The sequence below is a fragment of the Piliocolobus tephrosceles genome, unplaced genomic scaffold (genome assembly GCF_002776525.5).
Source record: "Piliocolobus tephrosceles isolate RC106 unplaced genomic scaffold, ASM277652v3 unscaffolded_41077, whole genome shotgun sequence".
In the NCBI taxonomy this organism is placed as follows: domain Eukaryota; kingdom Metazoa; phylum Chordata; class Mammalia; order Primates; family Cercopithecidae; genus Piliocolobus; species Piliocolobus tephrosceles.
The window spans coordinates 1-1,206 of NW_022325507.1; the positions used below are offsets into that span (position 1 = coordinate 1).

Here is a 1,206-nt window from a genome sequence, read left to right on the forward strand (position 1 = left end):
TCCCCCTGGTACTCAATTTCAAACCTTCGCAGCCCATTGATGATCTAGAAAGCCAGGCCATAGGGACGGGTCAGAAAACACAGCCCCACATACAACTCAGAGGAGCCTGATGGCCTCTGCCCACGAGGGAGGTGGGAGGTAGGGATGGGTCAGGGCCCAGCCCATGCTCCTCTGAGACACAGGCCTCTCACCTGGTACCGCCCCAGGGGCGTGAGGATGAGTCCGTCCTCACCCACAATGCAGTCGGGGAGCTGCTTTTTTCCATTCTCATCCTGGGGGGTGCCCAAGGCGAGCGTGAACTGCCTGAGCTGTGCTTCGCTGAGCTGCCAGAGAGAAGTGCCTCTGCCCTCAGCGTCAAGATGAAGGGAGGGGACCAGTCTTCACCCCACCAGCCTACAATAGCACCAACATGGGGACCCAGATATGACGCTCGAGGTGTGGGCCTGCCGCCCACAACACTGGGTCCGTATGTGTGGGGCCTGGGACTGGTATGTGGCTGAGCACAGGCTGGGTGGAGTGGATCTTTCGGGGAAGGGGACCCTGATGGCCGTGGGGCAGGTCCCATAGGTCGTACCCGGAATATCTGGCGCAGGTACTCCAGGGCCTTCTCTAGATATTCATCTGTCTTCCGGACGCTGTCTTGCCCCATCTCGTCCAGGTCGTTGGCTGGGTAGGAGCCGCTGGTGTCCATGGAGCTAAAGCCCAGCCATGAGAGGAATGAGTGGCCAGCCGGGCTCTCCGCACACTGGTCTGAGATGGACTTGGCTGTGTGTTTGGCCTGTGTGATGAGCTGAGCGAGGCGTAGGACCTGCAAGGGAGGTGCGGGCAGGTCACCAGGTCACCAGTAGTACAGGCCTGTGCTGCCACCCAGGCAGGCTGGCCGGGGGCCCCAAGAGCAATGCACAGCCAGACTGCTGAGTGTCGGGAGGAGCAGCTTCCACCGGAGGACTTTTAAAGACTAAAGGATGATCATCTAAATTTGAAATTTCCCAACAAACGCTGCCTTCGTTATCAGGAAAAATTGAGACTTTACTAAAACGGGGGAAGGAGATACGGCGATAAATCGACACCCAGCCTCCCTCCTTCCTGCCGGATCACAGCACTTCCCCGGCTCTGCTCAGCCACACGGCTCCAGGGGCCCTGAGGACAGGCACCGCCGGCCCACTCACCAGGGTGCGGGCTTCGGGCCCAAACATCGGGGTGTAC

General features: G+C 59.7%; 1 protein-coding gene across 1 annotated transcript; it reads right to left on the reverse strand.

Annotated features, from left to right (window-relative positions):
* Positions 1–5: 5 nt before the first annotated feature.
* On the reverse strand, positions 6–1,200 carry LOC111534470 (sphingomyelin phosphodiesterase 4-like; the record flags this gene model as incomplete). The annotated part of the gene is made up of 4 exons (XM_026452833.1): positions 1,170–1,200; positions 575–808; positions 192–323; positions 6–44 (listed from the first exon to the last, which is right to left on the reverse strand). Coding segments are annotated over exons 1-4 (432 nt in total), but the record flags the coding sequence as incomplete, so codon positions are not given.
* Between the last annotated feature and the right edge of the window lie 6 nt (positions 1,201–1,206).